This window comes from Brachyistius frenatus, unplaced genomic scaffold (assembly GCF_029030835.1).
Source record: "Brachyistius frenatus isolate BFR_SWC_R1_liver_20210118 unplaced genomic scaffold, ASM2903083v1 Contig_10, whole genome shotgun sequence".
NCBI classification, from domain to species: Eukaryota; Metazoa; Chordata; class Actinopteri; family Embiotocidae; genus Brachyistius; species Brachyistius frenatus.
Window position 1 is genome coordinate 1,644,284 of NW_027210609.1, and position 23,178 is coordinate 1,667,461.

Genomic DNA, 23,178 nt, shown 5'->3' on the forward strand with positions numbered 1-23,178 from the left:
CATGTTTTATCGGCTAAATTATTTTTTTTTTTAAATGGCAGAAAATAAATATTACAACAACAAAAAAGCTGAATATATATATATAGGCTATCATTATTGATGCAATTATTGATGTGTGTAATGGGAATGTTACTGTTGTTAAATCATTTTGTGTTTTGCTGTATTTATTAACCCATGAGCCAAAAATATGTTTTTTATGTGAACTTTTAATAGCCTATGTAAATTAGGGAATACTTGTCAGGCAGCTGGGTAAATCCCCTAGTTAGTATATGGGTTTTTAAACTGAAAAACATGAAATATCAACACTCATAAAATGACATCAAAACTGTATTGAAAGTATGATAGGAAAATGTAATTTCAAAGTTAGTTATATTTTTTTCCACAGTCTGATAAAATCAGACCCTCTGTATCTACCTACTTATTTCAGTTCTACTCTCTGACGCGCTTTTTAATGGCTGCGAGATTATATTGAAGAGTAGATGTTTTGTGCAACATTTTCAAAAATGTTCAGTTTAATCCAGCCTGTCATATTTGGGATCCTCAGTGTCTAGGATATTTATCTGATCTTTAGATAAATTTCAGCTTTGTTTGAATGCTGGTTATTGTACCAAATTTATTTCCACATTAATCAATTAAAAAATGTCAATGTCTGCAGGACTGAATTTTTTTTTTGCCAAAGGGCACAGCACAGCAGAGATAATCAGATTTATTGTGTTTAATAGAGAGGGACTCCTTTCTGTCTGATATTGGTTATGTAAAAGTTAATTACATCATTTTGGTTTGTTTCCACAGTCACAGCAATACAGATTAAACTGAGTATGAAACAAACAGAAACAGACATTTCTAGCTTTTGCTGTATTTAAAAATATACTGTATACGACCACATAGAGGGGGCTGATATATAGTGATTTAAGCCAAACTGTCACATTGTATTGTATACTCTTCTGAATAATATCAATAAGATTCACAGTGATCACTTGATTTAAACAGAAAGTTGATTGCTAAAAAACTAAGCTAATAAAATTACAAAACACTACTTCATTTGCATTGTTAAACTTAAGAAAACACTTTCTTTCACTCAAGGCATCTTTGGTTGAGGCAGCTCTGTATCATTCAGTCTCATGGCTTCATGTCACATCACTTCCAGCACACGACGATGTTGGGATCATTTTCCAATCGTTCATCCAACTCCTGGTAACTAATCCCTGTAAAATCAAGACAATGTAAGCAGACTTGTTTTCCACCAGCAGTTAATATTATGTCAGACAATCAGTATGGAGCGCTTCTGAACCTGCCTGTTTTGCAGCAGATCTCATCATAACTATGACATCCGGTATAAAGTTGAGGCGGCCTACTTCTCTCGTCGCGCAAAACCTTCACGGGATACTTCTGCAGCCGTCGAATGAGCGACTTCATCAATCCAAACTGGATCAGCCTCCTGCACAAACCCATATCACGCGCATGTAAGCTAATGTCACTCTGATCTGTGATTGAATCTTTTCAGGAACTGATAGGGTGAGCGACATTGACCTCTCATCAACTCTTTGAAGCTGCTGCGAGTAGCGGGAGCAAAGGTCTCGGACTGTGGTTCCTGGACTCAGACCACAATACAGCTGGAACACATCTCTCAGGCTCGCACGTTTCTGACCTGATAGTGATGGAGGGGTGGGGGCGTGGGGGGGGGGGGACAGTACAGTTAACGTCACACAATTTAGGAAAATGAACACTTGCGTTTAAGAGTCATGGCCTTCACTCACCCTGCTTGGTGACGTAGCTCAGGCACTCCTCCTGAATGGACTTGTTATCTATGAGGCTCTGGACTTTTGGGGTGGTGCAGTACACATTAGAGTACTACGGGAAGATAAGAGGGCACGAGACAACCACCAAAATGAATTAACTCTCAATTCTTACAAGTATTAAGAGTCACAATAATTCCATTGAAACTGACGTTTAGTGAATTTAACTTTATCTATGTTCGATGAAGTACTGTCTTTTTCAACTAAGTGTCCCTAATGCTCATTCATAAGCAGCTCCACCTCACTATAGATACACAACTTGTAGTGGAAATTCAATGTGTTGTGTGGTGTAAATTTTATTTAGTACCTGGAATATTGATACCAATGTCACAACACCATAATATCTGTAAAGGAAAAAGTAGATTTAAGTACAGCTTAATATGTTGGTTTTTTTATGTAGGTTTAAACAGCAACACAGTGGCTGCGTCACAAAGTATTACATCATTTGAAGCAAGTAAAAACAACAAAAATGGCTGCCTTCTAAAGTGCTGATGTTCCTCATTATTAAGAAATAAAATAGTGTCTTATCCTGACACATTTTCCTGTTGCCGGTGTTTGATCTTACTGTAGTGGAGTATTATATTTACGGCAATATACTTACAGGAGGTTCTGCACCGCAATACGAACAAGATTCAGCTCTACGTCTGCCTCAGCAGAGATTTTTTGGATGTGTCTAAATCCATCAATGTAGGGCAGGATCTGCAGTAAATGATATAAAACAGACCGGTATGGGTTTGTACTCAACTCCATGTCCTCAACTGCTAGATTAATAAGCAGTTTAATATATTCGTATGTACCAAAACATTTGAATATGTGCCTTTATTACAGCAGTAACACTGTATTGTACCAGTATTTGGCATCCTCTCCTACACGAATGCCTCCCTTCCATTCATGTTATAATAGATATGAAAAACTTTATACACAGCTGATAACAATAAGCGCTTAATCACTAATTTGTTCGCTGTGCTTCTCAGAATTGTGGCACGTGTCACTGGATATCAGCAGCCACATGCTGCTGACGGTGAAGGCCTACCTGTTGAGTGGTGAGATCCCACTGAGACTTAATAAAATGGTCTTTACACTGGGTGAAGACAGGCACATCGTACTCTTGGACTATCGGGGGGTCCTTTCGCAGCTGGATCAGCTTGAGGTGGATTGTGTTGGACTCATCTAAATCAGATACAGAAAATGAAAGGAGACATGTTGAAAAATTGCCTGGTTTTAAAATGGCATTTTTGATATTTTTGAGACTCAATGCTTTTTCTAAAAAGAGTCAAACACTCTTTCCAAACATTTTTTTACTTTCTTTTTTTTTTTCTCTTTTTTGCGAGGGATGAGCTTCTAACAATCTTGGGGTCTTGTTCCTATGTTACATACCAAACAATATAATTATATAGAAGTTAAGCTTTACAAAACAATAAACACAAAGCTTGAACACTGCCTTCATACAGCTAGTAAAGTAGTGTAACTAAATTTAACTTAGAAACAACCTGTTTATTAATGAGTTTCTGAAAAAAAGTTCATGTTTTCCAGTCTTTGCAGCACAAACTTCCAAAGCTATGTGCAGAGTGGTGCTGCTCTGTCTTTGTGCTGCCTTATATGTACTATAGGTAATAAATTAAATCGCCAAATTTCACTCAGGACCCCTTTTGGTCAGTGACTTTTAGTGCTGCATCAATATCTTAAAAATTGATTTCAACAAAATTAAAAACCTGAAGATGATTCCCATACTTTTTTTTTTTACCACTTTATGCACAGGGCTGCTTGTATAAAATACGTTCATTTTATCAGCATGTATGTTAAAGAGTCAGATGGTTGTTTGATGCAGACAAAACTGGAATATACACAGTAAAACGCAAAACACTACCTATAGGTAAGGTGCAGGCTCCTGTTGCATTAAGTTCTTCTAACAAGGTGGACATTATGGGTAAAAGTTTTTGCTTGCTCTCTTCATTGGATATAAAGCCACTCTCCAGCTGCAACACAACAAGGCAGAAAAGTACAATAAAATCATCTCTAAGATATTTCAGTGAAAACAACACATATCAAAGCAATCACATGTAGATGCCACAATGCATCACTCACTACCTCCAGAGTCGTGAGGTACCCAGACAGCTTCTTGACAATCGGCTCGAGGGCACACGTGTTGGTCTGGGCATCGCAAACAAGGCCGAGGTTGAAAAGGAGTGCGTTTCGGCTGTACTTTTTATGCTCGATGCACACAGGACAGCCGATTAACTTTTTCCCCATCGCAGTGCTATAACAGAGATAATAAAAAACACAAGATGATGTTGAGTTTGATACAGGCAAGAAAACAAGACAAAAATACAAAGGAGAGCCGTGTTGTATTACTTACACCGTTATTAATTTGTTTTGTAGTTCTGGCTTGGTGATAATATAAACCTGAACTGTATCAAAGAGCTCCCTGGAGATATATTCTTCTGGAACCTGTCAGGAGAGGACATAGTATATTATTGGGTTATATACATTTACAGGCCACTTTATTAGGTACAGCTGTTCAACTGCTCCTTAAAACAAATATCTAATCAGCCAACCACATTACAGACACTCATTGTATTTAGACATGTAGATGTGATCAAGAGGATCTGCCTAAATTCAAACCCAGCGTCAGAATGGTGGAGAAACAGACATCACCCCGATAAAGAAAAATCGTCTGGTAATTGGAGGCTCTCTGTGTGAAAGGCCTTGGTGATGGCACAGGACAGACAAGCATGGCCCGACTGGTTTGACTGAATACATTAACTCAAACAACCACTTGTAAAATCTAGGGTGTGCAGAAGAGCATATATTAATGGACAACACATGGAACCTTGAAGCAGATGGGCCACAGCAGCAGTAGATCACAACAGGTGCCGCTTCTGTCAGCTAAGAACAGGAAACTGAGACCAGAGTGGGCATAGGGCTCAACTACACTTGCCAATGGAAGATTGGAAAAACGCTACCTGGTCTGATGAGTCTTGATTTTTGTGACATTTAGATGGTAAAGTCAGAATTGTGTTGTAAACAACATTAATTCATGGGTCCATCGCGCCTTGTTTTAACAGTATAGGTTGTTGCAGATAGCAGGTTATCGTGTCATGTCGACTGAGACTGGTTTCTTGAGTTTACTGCACTCAAATGGCCTCCACAATCACCAGATCTCAATTTAATAGAGCACCTTTGGGATGTGGTGGAAGAGGAGATCACGAAGGTGCTGAGCACAAGAGTCTGCAGCAACTGTGTAATGCAATCAAAATCAATAAGGACCAAATTCTCTGAGGGTTGTTTGCAGCACCTGGCTGAATCTATGCAATGAAAAATTCAGGCAGCTCTAAATGCCTACAGCTGTCCAACCTGGTACTACCAATGTGTACCTAATGAACTGACCAGTGAGTGCAGCAGTTTAATACCAAGAGAATATATAAAACTACAAACCTGTTTTACAATGAATACGAATATTTGAATTACTTTGAAAATTCAAATAAACACAAAGAAGCTAAATAAATTTAAAAAAAAAAATCATGTATATAGACAATCGTATGGTGGTGGCTATGAATATGAGTAATACAATTGTAGTCATTTTATTACAACAATCCCTGCTAAAACAGGTGAACTGTGAAGTTGATCCCCACTTTACCAAACATGATATCTGCACACTTACCTGATATGTTATTTTAGGGCCCAGAGTAGGATGAAACTCACTGAAAAATATACACTCGATGCGAGAGGTCATGCCCATTATACAGGGTTGTTGTTTTTTTTTTGACAATGCGAATTTATCAAGCGGCTTAACAACCTGGTTGGCTCTACTAACTTGAGCCAAATCGTTTCAGTTTCAGGTGACAGTCTCCTGTGTGTCTTCCCTGTTTATCGTCAGCTGCTAAATAACAGCACGGGTTAGCCTCCAGCTTTAAAAGACCAAATGGAGACCTCCTTCAAATGTATATGAGCAGTTCTGTCGTCGGACGACGGGCGAGCAAATGTGTTATTATTGGTTTAAGAAAAAAAAAAAATTGCTGTCGCCCTGATACTAAATTATTCAACAACTTGACACATCCGTGCAGAGTACACACCAGACAGAGGAACAACAATACGGCTGCCTTCAGGGACTCCCCGTAAATTACTGAGAGAAATAAGGGACGTCTTACACGAAGTAAAAAAAAAAAAAAGTGGACGTCGTAGCCTGTGTACCATGAAAAACTTTTGTAAAAACAAACAGCTTGTACAAAAATAGCACAAAATCTGCTGCAGGTTACGTAATTTACTTTTTGGTGCCGAAGGAAACGGAAAAGTTGTCCTCCAGATACTTCATGGTTGATGCGCTTGCTAAAAAAGTGACCGCCGGCCCCTCGCACGATACACATTAACTCATCTTAATGTGATAATTTAGCTGTAATGTGCCGTGCAACTTATCTTAATGTGATAATTTAGCTATAATGTGCCGTGCTTTCCAGCGCTATTTGGCTTTTTGCTGCGTACTATGCTGAGAAGTTTAATATTTCCCACAGTACTTAAATGCACCAAGGTTCACTAGAGTCAGTGCTGCGCAGAAATCCGCCGCATGTGGAAGCGTTGTGCGTCTGTGTCTGGTCACGTGTATAAGTGTTTGCGCCATGTGTAGGAAACACAACTAACACTGACAACTAGTCCGATCACAGACAATGTTGTTTACGTTACATATACGGCGATAAAAGTAATATAGAAAGGGTACTTATGGGATCACTCCCTGTTAACAGACAACTGCCCGACTCCATACAAGCTGCGCTGCTGTGAGTGCTGATAATTGAATGAGTACTGATGGTGTTAACGTTAACCATGTGGAGAAGATCGCTGTGTGCAAGCTTCAGAGGTTTTGGGTGCAGAATTGGTGGACCAAAGGTAACCGCTCGTGTAAATTTTTGTCTTAAGGAAGTGGACTCTGAGGATAGATGTTTTGACCACACAAGGACAAAATGACAACACTGGTTTGTTTATAATGAGTCAAAAATAACTGGCTGTAGCTGCTTCTCTGTGACTACTACTTTATTTTTCTAATTATAGCAGTTTAATTATTCATATAACACACGGATCACATGATACCACAAATCATGCTTTTTTTTATTATTTATTGAGCTTGGTTATGTAAAGAAAGGTGATGACTATCGGACTGAAAGTGGGGGACAAACTGGATCTAACCTGTGCAGAAATTCATTGTGAATACCCAGCAGCAGCCTGAATCCCTGACTTCATCAGCTACTTACACTTAACAAAAATATAAATGCAACACTTTTGTTTTTGCTCACACTTTTCACCAGTCAAAATAAGTCGAAGAGTTTTTCTGTGCACACAAAAGGTTTATTACTCTCATATTTTTTTTCACAAATTATTTCTCAGTGTTTGAGATGGCTCACAGTAGTGAAATGAACATTCAATTTACAAGCCACAGATCTGGAGGAATCCCTGTCGTCGACTTGCCAATTTCACAATCTTTCAAAACTTGTGACATCTGTGGCATCGTGTTGTATGATAAAATTACTCATTTTAGAGTGGGCTGTGCAATATTCATGCTGTCCAATCAGCATCTTGTTGAATTATCTTGGCAAAGGTGAAGTGCAGAAATTTGTGAACAAAGTTTGAGAAAAAAATAACTTTTTGCGTGCATAAAAGACGTCATGGATCAACTCATGAGAGCAAAAACAAAAGTATTGAATTTATATTTTTGTTGAATCCAAATATGTGAATGAAAGGAGTAATAGGCTTGCATGTTTACAGTTGTAGTGGGAATTCCCCTTAATGTGAAGTTATGTAAAAAAGATCTTTAATGTGATGCTTTTAGGGGATTTGGATCTCCCATGCTGTGCGTACATGCAGCGCTCCAGCTGTACCTGCAGGCAGGATCACAGCACTTCAGGCAGTGAACTTATGGAAGAGGTACTTTCAGGAGAAAGGTGTGACGGAGCCTGAACAGTCCAGCCAGTACATCGTCGCTCATCTGCTTGGAGCTAAAACTGTAAGTTGAAATTTGTTGAGCTCATTTGCATTACCTTATGAAATGTCTCTATAGCCGCGTTCAAATTAACTGCGTCTCTTCCTGTTCTTACATGCCATTTCTTTATACAGATAGAAAGTCTCGAGGCGGAGAGGTTAACAGAGTTTCTCAGTCGGGAAAAAACAGAGCAGGTGTGGAAGCTCTGCACTAGACGTCTGTCTGGGTAGGTTTCTACTTAAATCTTTGTATAAACACCACACAATTCAAACACTTACTGCGTGTGTTTGGTGTAGAATGCCAGTGCAGTATGTGATTGAGGAGTGGGACTTCAGAGACCTTACGCTGAAGATGAGGCCTCCCGTCTTCATACCGAGACCTGAAACAGAGGTTGGAGTGGACAAAAACAGGCTGCACATGTGCACAACATAAAGTGATTCATCACACAACCAGAAATGTGGTATTGTTTTGTTTTTTTCTTTGTTGGTGCAGGAGTTGGTTGAACTTGTGCTCGCTGACCTGCAGATGAAGACTGAGACTCAAGCGGGTGCAGACACTGAGCTAACATGCTTGGAAGTGGGATGTGGCTCCGGTGCTATTTCGCTTAGTCTGCTGAAGAGTCTGCATCAGGTAAAGTTTGTGTTCCTCACGTGAAATAGATGTTAAGCCACATTTTAGCTAGCCGAATGGCGACAACAGTTGGTCGGATAACAGCCGTTGGTATTAGGTTACCCCTCAGTCCCTCTCACACCATCAGCAGGTCGAAGTATTCACTTGTCCGGTGAAATATCTCAACATCTCATAGGTGGTTTGGCAAAACATGTGCACAGACTTTCATTGCTCCAAGACTATGTGTGCTGATTAGTTTCATCATTTTGTGTGTAAAAGTTGGCGGGGGCCTTCATGTTCTCCTTCTCAGGATGAACTGGAATTACTTTTAATCCTCTGACATTGCCTCTAGCACAAATAATGACATAATAAACACGTTAACACACTGCACTAACATGTTGGGCATGGTGAATATATCTGCTGATCGTACTCGTTAGCTTTCCCATTGTAAGCATTAAGCAACGCTGACATTAAGAGATTTCTTCACCAATTTGGCAGTGCTCTCTTCTAACAGGGTCAAACTGTTGATGGAAAGTTATTCTGCACATTGTACTTCTTTGTAAGAACCTGGTACTTGCATTACCCATAATGTAAAATGACAGCTTTAATTTAGTTGGATATTCAGGGGTGATATACTAGCAGCTAATGTAGGGATTAGGAGGCGGCAGAGGTCTCGTAAACTCACTTCTTTGTAATGCCACACCTCATTTCAAGTTGTGGCCTTCCGCCTTAACCAACGAAACATTCATCAAAGAGTTTATACAGCTTTTTATAGCAGCAGTTCTCCCCAAGGCCTGTAAGCAGACTTTGATCTGTAAAATCTGTGGCGTTACTATTTAACATTTAGCATGACTGAAGACCAGGGATCTCCAACCCGTAGATCGCAATCTACCACTACCACGCGACCCAGTTCTGAGTAGATCGCGGAATGTTGTTGAAATTATGTATTTCCATTGAAAAATGAACAGATAAACAATGATACAATAAACTGTCTTTTCTAAAACTAAGAAACTAATAATATAAGACTGTCAATACGAATTATTAAGAATTACAAGATTAAAGATTCAAGAATCACAAATCAAAGAATTACAAAATCAAAGAATTACTGAGTCAATATATTTCAGTTGAAAGGACAGGCTCATGCACAGAGGGTCAGCATGGTGAGTCTGACTGCCACCTTCGGATACAGTCACACACACACACATATATATCACCTTAAGTTAAATAGTATATTGTTATAAAAGTTTCTTGTTAAAACAACTTTCCATTTGTTTGGATACTGAATTGGTGACACCATATTACTGTGGCAACATAAACTGTGGTGCCTTTAGAGATGTTCTGTGCTGTCAGGTTGAAGATGAGTGTGAAGCATCCACATTTTGGAATTTGTAGCTTCTTTGCAGCAACATCTACATTTGAAGCACTATTCTGTCAGTCGGCTTTATTGCCCAAGCATGTGAACACATTAAGGATTCCTTCCAAGTCTTTACTAAGTATTATAAAAGTCTGAACAGACATGGACGTACACTGCCACTTAAGTTCTTGGTCAAGGTTTAAAACATATGAATATTGTAAGTTTTTTTTTATTGTTTTATTTAGGCTAGACTAATTTGGTACTTTTTGGTACATTGTATTAGCTTTGTATTAATTTAGACATTTTAAAGACTAAATTATCTATTGCTTAATAGAAGATAAAAGTATTAGGTTAATTGCCAATGACACATTTTTTTTTATTAGCTATTCATGAAATACCCATGGCTCAGTGAAATAGCTTTGTGGTTGGATACACCATTTTCTTCACATCACAATACTCTGTACATATTCTCAGCTCACTGCTGATCCAAACATACTATCTACTGTCCGGTCATAATCTGATGCTTATTTTTCTTCTTTTATGATAATAAAGTCGTAAAAATATCTTCATTTTCTCGAACAGACAAATACAGCAAAAAATAAATTCCACCAGAGGTATTAGTATCCAAACAGTAAAGAGCAGTTTGTAAAGGTGGTGTTTGTTTCTCTTTCACCAGCTTAAAGCCTTTGCCTTAGATCGAAGCCAAGATGCGGTGGCTTTAACAACAGAGAATGCATTAAGGTAATTGCATCATATAGGATGTAAACAAAGTTCTAAATGTCTTACTGATTTGATATCGTTTAATACTTACAATACATGTTATTTAAATTGGGGCATGAAGTAATATAATAGAATTTGATAATGCAGTTTGATAAAACAAAAATTCTAACGTTATAAAGTTGATTTGTCAGGACGTTTCTGTGTTAAGTGTCCAAGACGACTGTTGTTGTGGTTTGGTGCTATCTAAAAAAGAAAAAAATGACTCACTTCTCAACAGGTTGAGGCTACAGGACAGATTACAGATTTATCATATAGATGTAATGAGAGGTAAGTGAAAACAAAATGAATTCTGTATTTTTGAAATGACAAACTTAAACACACTGATGATAAAAGGTTTAAATATGTGTTTTGTCAGATGCAGAAACTGTGCTGAGCCACTGTAGCCCCGTTTCCGCTTTGGTCAGTAATCCTCCGTACCTGTTTTCAGAGGATATGACAGCTCTGGAACCTGAAATTTTTAGGTGACTAAAATGCCTTCAGCCTTGAAAATTGACTTGTATTTTACCTAAATAAAATGATTTGTTAGCAAATATTTTACACATTCAATTGAACTATAATTAGTAGTTTAAAAATGGGACTGTATAATGGCTTTTTCAACAACAATAACTCCTCCAGATGAGTGTCTGTAACTGGTGTATATGAATAACTGATAGAAATGTTTAAGATATACAGTAAATAATGCATATAAACAAATCTTTGTGAATAAAGAAAGTATCATCAACTCATTCACAGGTGGATTCAAATTGTAAGAACATAATTCACAAATATGTCTTGAAGCATTAATTACCTGGTATGTTGTGCCTCAGACGAATTTGTAGTTATGTAGAAATTTATTTTTAAAAAGGGATACGAGTTTCGGGGCTGTCGAGGTAAGCCCATTTTCCAGATGGAAACATTTTACAGTTTATTACATCCACCCTCAATTATGAATTACACTATTGGCCCGAGCTGAAACAGCAGTTACTGCTTTGTGCTAAACTAGGCTACCGACCTGTTAGCAGGCCTAATTTAGCTGATTTTATTATCTCGGACTGAATTTGGGAATTAATTTATATGTGTGCCACAACAAACTAAATTACCAAAATTTTGGTTAATCCATATCACTATATTTAACTAAGAAACTGCAAAAGAGTGGAAAATAATTAGCTTTCGCCATGGCTGGCAAACAAGCTGGCTTTGCTCATTTGCAGTTCATATTTGATTTGGCTTTTGTACGTGCTGCAATTTTAAGACATTTTACTTGTAATTATACATTTCTATAGAATAAGTAAATTGCATATGCTCAAAAAAAGATGACAGTACACTCTGGCCATAACTAAATTTAAATTAAACAGGTTGTAAATGTATTGGTTTTTTTTTTGGTTGTGTGTGTGTGTGTGTGTGTGTGTGTGTGTGTGTGTGTGTGTGTGTGTGTGTGTGTGTGTGTGTGTGTGTGTGTGTGTGTGTGTGTGTGTGTGTGTGTGTGTGTGTGTGTGTGTGTGTGTGTGTGTGTGATAGAAACCTTTGATCAACTGGTTGTATAGACTGAATGGTAATGAGGGGGTTAAAATAAAAATGATTTGTTTTTTTTATAATTATTAACAAATTTAAAAAATATATATATACATATTACATTTAATGTTTGTTTCAGAGTTACCAAAATACCAAGTAAAACTTATAAAAATTAATAACATAAGAATAAAACTTACCTTTTTTTTTTTTTTACCATGTATGCATTTTAGTGATGTGTCATTACTGTCTGCTGCTCCCAGATTCGAGGACCACGCTGCTTTAGATGGCGGCAAAGACGGCCTCAAAGTGATCAAACAGATTTTGATGCTGGCTCCACAGATTCTGTCACATCATGGGTAACTGACCAATACAAACACACACACACACAGACAAACCCACATGGGTTTAATTCCCAACGGTGGCGGCAGCTTGTCACAAGAACAGCATGTTCTGGAAAACACATGTATCGTGTTCCCTCTTTAATGAGTTAAGCTCTCTAAAAGACTTCCAGTGAATACAGTTCCAGATATGTGCCACTGCTCTCATCTCATTGCTTTTGATAAGCCTGTACTGCCGATTCATGCATTTGAATCCATTTCGTCTTCTTTTTCTGGTAAATAACAGTCGTGTTTACTTGGAGGTGGACCCCAGACACCCTCCGCTTATTCAACAGTGGGTGGAGGTGAATGTGGAAGAGCTGCAGTATATTGAGACGCGGCACGACATCACCGGCAGGTTTGAAAAACCTATTCATATCCGTGACCTGGAAATCATTAAATAATTTAGTCATCATCTCGCATGCTGTGATTTCATGATGATGTTGTATTCATGCACATCATTTTTGGCCATCACTGTCGATTTGATTTAAACTAAAAGGCTGCACTGACAAAAAAAAAAAATCTTCTGTCGTCTTACTTTGTGTTTCTTTTACAATGCGAGTTCAGATTCAGCATCTGTGACACCAACTTCATTTTGTTTTTTAGGCCACGATTCTGCATCCTTCAGAAAGAGAAGTAAAGCAAGGACCGAAAGCTGGATCAGGACTGGGGAAACGGAGATCCTATTACACTGGCTTTAGCTTAGGTCGCCGCGGACTCAGCTCCCCCACCCCCACTGAGCCACTAAGCACACACTCACGCTGATTTGATCACTCAAAATTCCCAATTTGCACGAGCACATACAATTTCCATCTCACTGTTGCACTTTTAATCCGTTAACATTTGTGATCACATTCTGCGTCACAATAAAAATGTGTGCGAGACAGCACAAAAGCGGGCTCAAAGCTGAAGTTAATTACCGAGGCTTTTCTTAGAACCCTCCCTCTCAGAATCTCTCCCTCCTCCCAGGAAGCATTCAGTAGTTCTGTGAATCTGCTGATCAACGGTCCTCCCCTTCGCTTGTCCACTCGCTGACTGAGATGCTGGCGGCACGCATTGTTGAGCAAAAGCATACACAATGTGGCCTTACTTCCTCACACAATCTGACTCTCTCACTTGCTTTAAGCTCAAAGTCTTTGTGTTTCAAAGGGGATTGAGGGCAAAAAAAAAAAAAAAACATTTCGAAATGTGTCACAAGTGCATTCATCATGTGGCGATTAATGCCGATGATGATGATGATGACAGCGTTTCCCTTTACCCTGTGACTAATAGTGGTATTTTAAGCATTACAGATTAATGAGAAAACGATGTAACGCAGCTTAGATTCCAGTTGGGTATTTTAATAGAAAAAGGTACACATGTAAAAAGGTACAAAAAATGCTTTACTGAGAAAAATAAAATGGTGTAAAAGGTGTCTCAATGGAATAAGCATACTTCTTAGCGAACAGTGTGTGCATCCAGAGGGATTATGGTAAAATAGATGTGGACAATTTCCACATCCATCATAAAATAGGTGTTGATTACAGTACTGCGTTCTGCTCACAAGTCTTTTTTTTTTTTTTTTTTTCTGGCGCGCTTCGCCACCCAGTCCTCGACATATCAGTTCTGAAACCAGACACGTCAGTATCAACAGAATTTGCACATATTTTGTAAGCAACAATGTGACCCTGTGTCCAGTTGTGACTGGCCTCCAAATGCTGAAGCAGCAATCCTTTGCAGGCACAAAGGACCCGTGTGACAGTTCTTCTTTACCTTTAAGTCAGCTGAAATTCAGCCATAATAATGGATTTGCCGGACCCCTCATACCTTGAAGGGATAGTCGTGCAGGTAACGCAGCAGAGGCCTCGGGAGTGGTAGCTGGTCATGGCAGTCGGTGTGTCTGTTAATGACGAGGCGTGTGAGGTGCTGTAGAGAGGGGAGGCTCTGAGGTTTGTACACGGCACGCTTCAGTTTTAGTACCACAGACGTCTCCTGAATTGTCCGCTGAGAAGGTTTCGAAGGAGCCGTCTCTTCCACCTTCCCCTCCTCTGCTTTCCTCTCTGGTCCCATGTAGTGCTGCACCAGACTGGGCACGCTGGGAAAGGACGACAGGCTGGGACGGGCCGGGGAGCTGGAGTCGAGCAGAAACTGGGCCCCGCTGTACTGGATCCGTATACTTGTGGGTCCACGGGCAGTCCTGACGGAGAGGGTCAGCATGTACAGAGGATGGCTGCTGTCCCGTACCAAAAAGGCTCCTTCGGAAGCCTCTTGAAGTGCAGCATGGGCCTGAGCTGCAGTCACAGCTCCCCAGTACCATCCTACGCACACAAATTCCTAGATATTAGTCACTGTGAACAGCCTGTCCTATCCTGTTACTGTCCTGTATGTGGCTTGATGTTTCACCAAATCATTTAAATTAAACCGCTTACAGCAGAAAATGAAATGTAACAGATGGTGCCTGTAACAGGTTGTGATTTTTAAGAATCGTATTTCTAGGAATCGGCGTGAAATGTGAAACACTTTTATTACTGTACCTGAATTCTCTAAATAGCAAAAGTTGCTGGCGATTGCGCGCAGATCCTTTGTGGGGTCCCATAGTGAAGGGGTGCTTTGAAGGCAAGGGGTAGGAGGTACTGTTCCTGCTCGCATGCCCCGGTGGGCTTCAGTAGACTGAGCAGTGGGCAGAAGACCTCTGGGACTAGAAATAAGATGGAGGATGTGGTTGAATTGACATAAACAAGCACAGCAGAAGAAATGATTACAGCAGGTCTAAGGTTTCCAAGTTGATCTAACCCTGTGAGAACAGAGTCTTTTTCATAATATATAATCACATTTCTGTTCAGACTTGTTTTGGGTAAAGTTTTTTTTGTTTGTTTGTTTATCTGTAGCTCATTGGTATTGCTGCCTGAAAAATCGTAACTTTCCTGGTGAAGTAAAAAAAATAGGAAACTGTGCCATATGTTAAAATCAATAACCTAAGTTACGAATAATTATGTTTTAATTAAGATCAGCGTTTAGTTTTGGTGTTGTAGGCCTGCGTTTTGAATTTTCAAGACGACTTCTAGTTTTCACCTTTAGAATACGAACCAACTTTACATACCACTTAACACAAATTAAGAGCGCATTACTTCAACTACTATATTTCTTTTCTGCTGTAATTTAACACCCTCAAGTAAAGGAAAACAGAGAAACAAAGGAAAGGTCAACTCACCCAGCCACACAAAGAATCATGCTATTTTCTTGAACCCCCTGGGTTATAACCTGGTCAGTATTCCTCTTCCAAGTATATATGTCAAGAAAAAAAAAAAAACCACCTTATCTACTAAAAAAAGATAAGATGGGACATCGGGTATATATATATATCAACAGGAGGCTTATAGGCGATGAAAAATTTAAAAAAAATAATAAAAAAAAAAGACACGATCTGTTTCGCGTATCCGATCAGGGTCCGGTCCTGCAGTTTAGAATAAACCAGTAAAAAATTAAAAGCAGGTTTGGTGTAGATCATGGAGAACTCCGCAGCAGCGGTTTGGAGTGTGTTCTCGCCAGAATGGGATCCGTATGTGTAAAGGACAGTGTGTAAAGGCTTGGCTTTTAAAATTTACCGTTTCCTAGAAGTCTATTCTGAGAACTTCACAGCACCGGCGGCTCTGACGTCATACCGGCCGCACCAACTCCCATTCCGCACCAACAGCCGCGGCTACGTCGTTTCGCCTCCTGACGGCTCGCGGCTCCGCTATTAGCGCCGTTTCTGGAGTCACACCGGTCTGTTTTTCCCGACTTATTCTCGGGATAACCGCGCAGAGCCTCGAACATTTTGTCGGGTCGCGTTTTGTGGCGCATCTCCACCCCGGTTCCACCCGGCGGCTCCAGCCTTCGCTGAACCGGCCGCGCGCTCCCAGGAACCGCGCGGCAGCTTCTGCCTATCGGCTTTCCAGGAATAATTGCAGGGTTTGACTCCGCCCCGCCGGGCGGCCCTGACAGAGCCTTCTTTCTGGGAATTCACCGCCTCAACATTAAAGATAATAGGAATGCACACAGGCTATTTCCAGTAATATAGATTTCCCCTCAATTCTGGTGGAAAAACACGGCGAGAGGTTTTCTTGGGAGGACTGGAGTAATTATACTCTAGAAAACAATTTGTTATTGTGACAATAAGCTAAAAAAAATTTTTTTTTAAATGGGTTCACTCTACTATTAGGCCAGAGAAAATGTCGTTTTGCTCACACTTTATAATGGCTTACTTGTGCCGGGAGTGTGTACTGAAAGTACTTGCAGTTGCATTTGTGCTCATTTGATCTCTCCTGACATTTCTTTTCCAGGGAATCTATCGAATCTATCGCTTCCACATCAGCCTGTTTCTGTCCCAGCTGCATGTTGACTTGATATCTTGTTTATTTTTACGAGAATCAGGCCAAATAAGGGCCATCGAGGATGACAATGATGCTGTATTTATTGTTATAAATCTGAGGCACATCCTGTTCAGGGCAAAAGTTTTCAAAATGTTGCTTCCAACAATAGTCTGAGCCGTCTGTCTCTCACTCACACATGGTTGGAAACAAAGCAAGAACTAAAATATGTTGTATCATAATCATAACCATATTCAGGACAGCCTGCTGATCCCGAATAGCTGATTCTCAACTTTTTCCAAGAAATCCTGGAATGAGCTCCATTCTAAGAATTCGTGTAGATCAGATCTGTCCCACCTGGATGCAGTTAAAAAAATATGTTTTTGGTTTTCTTTTTTTTTTGTGGCTCATGAAGCAAAAAGGAACATTACAATTACTTTTGTATGATTGGGTTTTGTTATTCATCCTAAAACCAGAAAGCCTGAAATACTTCTAATAAACGATATTTTTATGAAGTTATATTCCTCATTTGAATGCTTGATATGATGGCAGTGTTTCCAATTTGTCTGTAATTTAAAGGCCACCAATCCTGGGTTGCATAATGCGAACAGGTAGTTTTGCCACACATTAAAGATGATCTAACTGGATAATGATACAATTTGGTAACTGGATAGCTCTTTAGGAGAGATTACTAAGAATTTTTAAGATTCAAAGTTAGAGTACGTGCACCACCCCACTTCCACCTTCCAATTGAGGTCAATTACTTTAATACAGATAAGTAATACTTTATGTATTTGTGTGAAAACTTTTGAAGAGATCATTGCACTCACAACAGTTCTAAAGCGGGAGAAAGCCAGAGAAATCTGGGCTCTGCGCAGAGCTTCATGTGAATGTGGAGATCAGTTATTTCCATGGCTCATGGACAAATTATTTGGTTATTAAGTGTCAGCAAAAAGCAAAAAAATGCCCAGCAAAGGTTTATAGAACCAAAACTGACATCTTAAATTGTCTTATTTTCTCCAACCAACAGTATTTAACCCAAAGAGATTCACTTTGAATTCACAGAAGACAAAGAAACCTGCAGATAAATTCACTTTTAAGAAGCCTGAACAAGAATAGTTGCGTCCTTTTTGTTAAAAAGATTACTTGAATGATAAATACATTTTTAAAAATGGTCATAGATTAATTTTCTAAACTGCAGCTAATTGTTTAGGATTAATTGTTTAGTTTTTATAGTGCAGAACTGCATTTTATACTTGCATAAATAGCCCAGGTGTGGCTTTGATTTTAATTTCTGAGAGTCCTTTATGCCAAACATCTTCCTTTGGTTATATTATAAATATAATTTGACCCAATATTCAGGCTGTACCTCTTTCATGTTTTTAAATTTGTGTCATTTAAACTATGCTGGCACAGGCAGTCATTTAATCAATAGATAAAGTGATCATTTTATGGTTAGTGATCCTCAAATAAAAAGCAAAGGCGCTTTATTCATTTTATCTCCTAGTTTTCTGAGCAATCCGGTGACTGTGCTTTTTTTGCATCGTGACAATAAGATTACAAAGTTGCTGTATGCTTTCTGCTCAAGCCACGAGGTCAAACAACTACGTATGTTGTGTTTCAAGGCAGAAATGCTTTAAAAACTAAGCTTTGAGGCTTTGCACAGAATGTCTATGTAGATCTCCCAATCTCTTTTCAGAGAAAATACTTTCACTCTCCTGATAAAGCAAAAAAAATATCATTATTATTTTTCAACTGAAAACTTTTTTGTTTTATTTCTACAAAATCGAGTAAATAATACTAAATGACTTGTTTTGCTTGTGAATATGTGGACATATTACAGCCATTGTTTGGCCCATGTTTGCTCTGTTTCAATTCTACACTTATTGCCATTATTATATTCTAAGATGAAAAAAAAAAGTCTGCCAGCAAAAATCCCTCTAACTGCAATTTTGGAACAATATTGTCAACTTCATTGAATATTCTTGCTTCATTTTTGGTTTTACAATATCTTAAAGTTGTCTCACTACCCAGTGCACAGATGTATTTTGTTAATAATACACTACACAAATCAACACCACAAATTTGCAAATATCTTGAATATAATCAAGTTTTCCTGTGAACACGTTACACGTCTAGAACTTGCTAGTAGAGTCATTGAGAGTGATGTCTTGAACACAGTGAAGAAACGCTGTCTTCCTCCAATGTGAAGAAAAAAAAGATGATTCAGGAAGATTCTGGGAAGAGCGTCACATCCAGGAATCAGCAACATAAATTCATCCGTTGTACATCAGGGGAGAAAAATGTGTTTGTCCTCAGAGCTGCAGAGAACAGACCTGTGAAGAACTGCTGATCAGGGCTGGGTTCAACTGAAGAAAGTGTTTGTCAGCTGATATGAATTCAGCTGACAAAACAAGTCATGATGTGTCTTTGATCAAATCTGTGAAATGGTCTCCCAGGTTTTTTTTTTTTTTTCAGATGCATGTCGTCATCCGGCAGGACTTCAAATGCAGGGTTTAGATCATTATATATATATATATACATTGGTGCTATATTTTGTACAGATGTTCATGGTTTCTAAACTATACTGAATATCCTTTTAACTTCTCTCCCAGTGCCATTATCAGGTAAAAAAAAAGTACTTTATGATCACATAGGCCTACCTAATAACATTTGCATCTGCCTCACCACTAGCTTGTTTATTATTGGCAAATTTAGCATGTTTATCCCATAGTCAACATAGTAAACATTGTACCTGCTAAACATGAGCAAGCTAGCATTGTGTGTGGGTGGGTGCTGGCATGCTCGTGTTTACATTTAGCTTAGCCTTGCATTGACCATTTTCCAGCACTGGCACAGCACAAAGGAGTATGGTTTGGCTGCAATAATAAATCTCTCGGCTATAGGGGTAATAACACACGCAGGCTTGTTTATATTTCTTTAAATCCAATCACAGTAATCCATCAGCAGTGCTAAGCACAGGATGCAGCGATTGTGCTCTTGCCAAATAGTGTCTGGGAGAGGTTTTGGTGGAGCGGCATTAGGCGGTGGACAATGACTAATTCCCAGCCCTAGTGAAAAGAACCAAGCAGGCCAGCTTTATTGCATGATGCACACGTTTGTCAAAGCTTGCCTGTTCCACCGTGTAGGTCGCGAGGTCGGACTTTATTGTCTCTTGTTACGACAGGGATTTTGCAAATGGTGACACACAGGTCAGGGAAGGGAAGGCAAACAGCAACTGAAATGGTTGGTAAATGACAGGTTTATATACTCATTCCTCATCAAGTGACTCAGACTATATTGAACTTAAAGGAGCAGTGTGTCAGATTTAGTGACATCTGTTGGTGAGGTTGAGGATTGCAACCAATTGAACATTCCTCACCTCATCATCCTCTTACAAGCGTGTGAGAGAATCTATGGGGCCTGCGAAAAGCGCAAAAACTCAAAAGGCCCTCTTTGGAATCCACGTTGGATTTGTCCCTTCTTGGCTACTGTAGAAACATGTCGGCGCAGGACCGGTTTCCTGCACGTGGACGGGCAGATACCAGTCGAGCACTAGGACCCAGGCAGACAGGAAGGGAGGAGAGAGGCTACAAAGGGAGGCAGGAAGCTCACCTGGGCCTCTTTCCTGCACACCTGTGCTCATGCTGAGGCCTTCCTTCGTTTGGTGGTGATTTTGTCTCCAGGCACCTGCATGTTCCCAACTGAGGGGAAGGGCTTTGTTTCAGGCCTGGAAGTTCTTTTAACAGATACTTCTAAGAGAAGCCAACCACTGTTCTTTTCCCACCATTTGTTAGGTTTTAGTTTGTTTTAATACAAAAATGTTTGGGCTGTTTTTTTCTGTTTCATTTCTTTCCAGTGTGGTTGTGGTTGGGCTGCCAGGGAGAACAAAATGGTGGCAGTCTTTATGCATGTTTTGTTTGAGTTTCTTTTAAGTTTCAGCATATTGTAGTGCTGTTAAATAGTTTGGTTTCGCTCCAATTAGTTTGTTTTGCAGTGGTGTTTATTTGTTGTACACCTTATTTTCCACCAGCCTCCCTGACAGTGCTGTTTGGACCCACATTCTTTATTTCTTTGGTGGTTGATTTGATTATTTTTTTTTGTATTAAATAGTTATTTCAACCCCTTCATTATTCCCTGTGTTTAGTTGGATTATCCAGTACACTGAAGCTATGTTTTATTTTTTATAATGTAATAAAGCTCACATCTTTGTCTACATCAGTCTCAAGTTCCAGTTTATTCTGGCCGCTGTGTATTATCACTTGGTCACATACAGATATGAAGAACTCATTCTGAGGTAATGAAAACACAACAATTCTTAGTTTCAAGTGATTCAACACTAATGAAAAAATAACTACTATAATATGTTTTTTCCAGTTGGCCCAATAAAGCCCCTTAAATCCTACATACTGGTCCTTTAACCCCTTACATCCATTGCCTTTTTTTTTTTTTTTAATTTTACTAAAAAAAACTAAAAGCTTGGAAGAATTGTGTTCGCTGGACTCTTACAGTGAAAATAGTACACAGAACAACGTGATTAAAAAAAAAAAAGTATGTGCCCCTACAAATGACAGACAAGGTAAGAAATAGGTTTTTTGTTTTTTTTCTTGGTACACACTCTTGTTCCAAGTAAAATGAACTATTGAGGATGTGATTTTGGTATCTTAAAAGGTTTACACTGTTTGAATCACGAGGCTTTGTGCTTTCAAACTGTGTATAATTTGATTCCATGTAGGCTGTGATGCTACTAAAAATACAGCTGCAGGATTCTCACCTGACACGTGTATGCGCGTAACTAACGGGTTAAAGCACCATGGTGTCTGAGTACAGCCTCACAGCACTGATAGCAAGACAATAACCTCTTTGTTGTTGTTGTTGTTGTTGTTGTTTTTTACAATGATTACTAAATATTATCAACCATGAAACGACCATTAATCTACAAATCAGCTTAACTTATTTTAGAGATCCATGAGACCCAGCTAACAAATCAACTAAGAGAAAGCAGCCATTGTACTCAGGAGTGGTACAACCACTTCAGTATAGGACTGATGATAATTAGTACTAATCTAAAACATGACCTTAAACTCGTAATCAAGTCCGTTGCGGGCCATGTGCTTGGTGGAGTTATGTGGAGGATATATCAGAGGAAGATTATGAAGAGAGGAAGTTTCGAGTATCCACACAGGCTGATCCTGCGACTGAGGTGACTGCAGTTGTTATGTGTGAGAAGAGCGGCTGGCAGTCTGTTTTGCAAACAAAAATCCTTATGGTGTGACATGTTTGCGGATTTGTATGGTACACTCAGAGTTCACAGTCCAGAGAGGTGGCACTGCGAAGCAAGTTCAACATACCCGGGCTTTCTTTGCCTGAGCTGGCACAACAAAGCGGAAACTCTCAAGTCAGATAATCGGCACTGCGACGGTAGTTATCAGCTTTCTCTGTTAACTCGAGGCTTTCAGCTTTCACATAAAAGAGGTGTTTTGCAGCATCTGGCCAATCACAAACACGGACAAGTGTACTGACAGCAGAGCCACATATTTTAAAAACGAGGAGCAAAAATATAATTTAAAGAAACGTAATGAAGTTAAACACTTCTTTCACACTGAAAGAAGCACAGTTGCAGCTGCTAAATGATAAAAGATGTGAAAAAATTTATAAAAATCGCCGCCTGTGTGAATGTGTATCACCTTACCATAAAGTGCACAGGAAGATCGGACTAATTGTATGTACATATTTCATGAAATTAATGTATTATTAGATTTATTCTCATGACGTTAGTCTTATCATTTTACCTGCAGCCCGGGAGGTGTCAAACGAACTAAAGACCAAATAAGAAATACATATAAAATCATAATTCAAAGCGAGGTAGATTTATTTTCAGATCTTATAAGTAGGCAACAAGTGCAATGCTTTAGTGTATCAATCAATCCCTGATATCAGTAAAAAAAAAAAAAAATGAAACGAACCGTACCGAGCTCCACTGAATCTTCTCTGATTGGTGGGGACAATTTTCAGAGAGAACTGATTGGTCAGTGGGTGTTACTTTCTTACGTTTTAATCCGATATCTCCAACATAACCTGCTCAGGACCGGGTTAAGTTTGCAGCATAAGTTACCATGGTGATCGAGCCACTTTAAAAGAGGGCCAGCTCCGTGACACTGACAACCCTGGCTTTATTCTCAACATACCAACCCACTAATCTCGCTTGGTAGTACACCCCTCAGAGCTCCACGTGAAATGATTTTCATGGGAGTTCATTTATCACAGTGCAGTCTTTCAAAGGCTTTAACATTAAAATGTGTCATTGCAAAAGAGCTTTGTTTATGTTGTTGGCTTGGGGAGGTTTATGCATGTACAGCTGCTTGTCTAATTCAATGCGTATTTGTGGGGCGATTTAATTATCTCGTGTAGCACGTCAATAAAATATTAACAGACATATTAATCGAGATAGCACCTCCACTTGGATTCAACTCTGCAT

The 23,178-nt window shown here is 39.2% G+C and overlaps 3 protein-coding genes across 4 annotated transcripts; 1 reads left to right on the forward strand and 2 right to left on the reverse strand.

Moving 5' to 3' along the window:
- Positions 1-700: 700 nt before the first annotated feature.
- On the reverse strand, positions 701-5,914 carry nprl2 (NPR2 like, GATOR1 complex subunit). Its single transcript, XM_069690795.1, has 11 exons — positions 5,458-5,914; positions 4,153-4,244; positions 3,885-4,053; positions 3,664-3,772; positions 2,830-2,966; positions 2,398-2,495; positions 2,104-2,140; positions 1,758-1,851; positions 1,531-1,648; positions 1,296-1,438; positions 701-1,205 (listed from the first exon to the last, which is right to left on the reverse strand). The coding sequence occupies exons 1-11, from the start codon at positions 5,533-5,535 to the stop codon at positions 1,138-1,140; spliced, it is 1,143 nt and encodes a 380-aa protein (XP_069546896.1). The 5' UTR covers positions 5,536-5,914; the 3' UTR covers positions 701-1,137.
- Positions 5,915-6,412: 498 nt separating this feature from the next.
- Positions 6,413-13,786, forward strand: hemk1 (HemK methyltransferase family member 1). Its single transcript, XM_069690796.1, has 11 exons — positions 6,413-6,674; positions 7,612-7,785; positions 7,896-7,987; positions 8,058-8,151; positions 8,254-8,391; positions 10,401-10,465; positions 10,722-10,771; positions 10,860-10,965; positions 12,256-12,351; positions 12,620-12,730; positions 12,979-13,786. Exons 1-11 carry the CDS (start codon positions 6,594-6,596, stop codon positions 13,010-13,012), a joined length of 1,041 nt encoding a protein of 346 aa, XP_069546897.1. The 5' UTR covers positions 6,413-6,593; the 3' UTR covers positions 13,013-13,786.
- cisha (cytokine inducible SH2-containing protein a) lies at positions 13,692-16,252 on the reverse strand. 2 transcript variants are annotated; one of them, XM_069690797.1, is made up of 3 exons: positions 15,563-16,252; positions 14,886-15,049; positions 13,692-14,669 (listed from the first exon to the last, which is right to left on the reverse strand). In XM_069690797.1, the coding sequence occupies exons 1-3, from the start codon at positions 15,580-15,582 to the stop codon at positions 14,173-14,175; spliced, it is 681 nt and encodes a 226-aa protein (XP_069546898.1). In that variant the 5' UTR covers positions 15,583-16,252; the 3' UTR covers positions 13,692-14,172. The 2 variants fall into 2 exon arrangements, with proteins under 2 accessions (XP_069546898.1, XP_069546899.1); XM_069690798.1 differs by having other exon boundaries at positions 15,957-16,251.
- Between the last annotated feature and the right edge of the window lie 6,926 nt (positions 16,253-23,178).